At 33.1% G+C, this 1,488-nt stretch overlaps 1 protein-coding gene across 1 annotated transcript in view; it reads left to right on the top strand.

The window, feature by feature from the left end:
* LOC135220156 (neurotrophin 1-like) overlaps positions 1 to 472 on the top strand; it is a 2,060-nt gene extending 1,588 nt beyond the window's left edge. The window contains exon 2 of the mRNA XM_064257448.1: positions 1 to 472. This exon is cut by the window's left edge and continues 580 nt beyond it. Coding sequence (XP_064113518.1) covers positions 1 to 74 — 74 coding nt within the window. The 3' untranslated portion in view covers positions 75 to 472.
* Positions 473 to 1,488: the final 1,016 nt, after the last annotated feature.

Here is a 1,488-nt window from a genome sequence, read left to right as displayed (position 1 = left end):
CCTTCGCCATCGAGACCTTCAAGCTGCCCGCAAGCTGCGCCTGCCTCTTGGGTGCATTCACCATCGACCACTAGAGGCAGCGAGTGCATCGCAATCTCGTCAGCCATTAATCAAGTTTATTTTTTTTATTTTATATTCGGTACTCTAACCGCCGTCCATCCCAGCACCTCTATTGACATCAGATTATTAAGTCCTAATTTTTGCCTTTCTTTTATTATTCTAAGAGCAATAGTTTAGTATTCTTAAAGCGATATTTGGGTCCGTCCCTTCAATGGTGTCTTATTGCCACTGAGCAGAGTCCCTGGCGTGATAAAAGTTACATTACAACACGTGAAAGAAAGCAGTTCTCTAGTCATCTCACTGTGATAATTCATTTTTGTCATGTTTTTTATTCCTTTAAATACACCTGTATACCCCCTCCATTCAGCTCTCTCATCTCAATGTGTAATAAATATTTTTTTACTAAATGAAATTTTCACTTCCCTTTGTAACATATGACGTAAGTTATCAGTTTAAAGGTAAGTATGCTCTTTGTTATTGAAATTTGATAATGAGCCTTAGAGCCTAATTAAAACTAAATATAAGAAAATTATTTACCTTAAATTAACAACTTTGATAGACAGGCTAAAAACATTTGTTAGCCTAATTGATGCATGTGAGAATATGATATACTTAAGAGCATATCTATCTATTTATCTATCTATCTATCTATATATATATATATATATATATATATATATATATATATATAGATAGATAGATAGATAGATAGATAGATAGATAGATAGATAATAGATAGATAGATAGATAGATAGATAGATAGATAGATAGATAGATAGATGGATAAAAATCATTGGGCAAGGAACTCCAAATAGTAAATGCCGGAAAAGAAGCTAGACAAGAGAGAAATTAATGATTGGTATACTTTAAGGAAAGTATGCGAAAGTAAGAGTTAAGAATACGTTATATGATTATAATTTCAAAAAGTCCATTAATCTTGATAAGCTTTCTCTCTCTCTTTAAAACACGTCCTGAAAAATTAAAAAACATTCACGAATTACGACAAATTTTGAATTTTACGTACTAAAACACACATACATTTCTATACATACATATATGCAGGTATACTTCAAAGATGTCCTCTTTGGCGTTTTACCAAGTAGCAGATCCACTAATGGGTGGAATTACTATGCATTCCAGAGGCCATGCAATAGCGTTTTTTTATAAACAACTTTTCAATCGACATATGGATTTCCATGCTACTGAAGCACTGAGTGTTTCCCAGATTGTCCTTATTTATGGAAACACATTGAACTGACAGATGTGCTTAATTAAGCCGTTTACTCTTAGAAAAAAAAAAAAGACCCACTTCTGCCTTTCCTCAGACCGTTTCGGGCAAGTGGTGCTTTATGGCGTATCTGTGACGCAGAGCCACCCTCTTGCCTAATTATTTAAATAATTTATATATCATTATACAATATATTAATT

Source organism: Macrobrachium nipponense, chromosome 1, assembly GCF_015104395.2.
Source record: "Macrobrachium nipponense isolate FS-2020 chromosome 1, ASM1510439v2, whole genome shotgun sequence".
In the NCBI taxonomy this organism is placed as follows: Eukaryota; Metazoa; Arthropoda; class Malacostraca; order Decapoda; family Palaemonidae; genus Macrobrachium; species Macrobrachium nipponense.
Note: the sequence above shows the minus strand (reverse complement) of the source record. Positions and strands in the feature narration are given on the sequence as shown.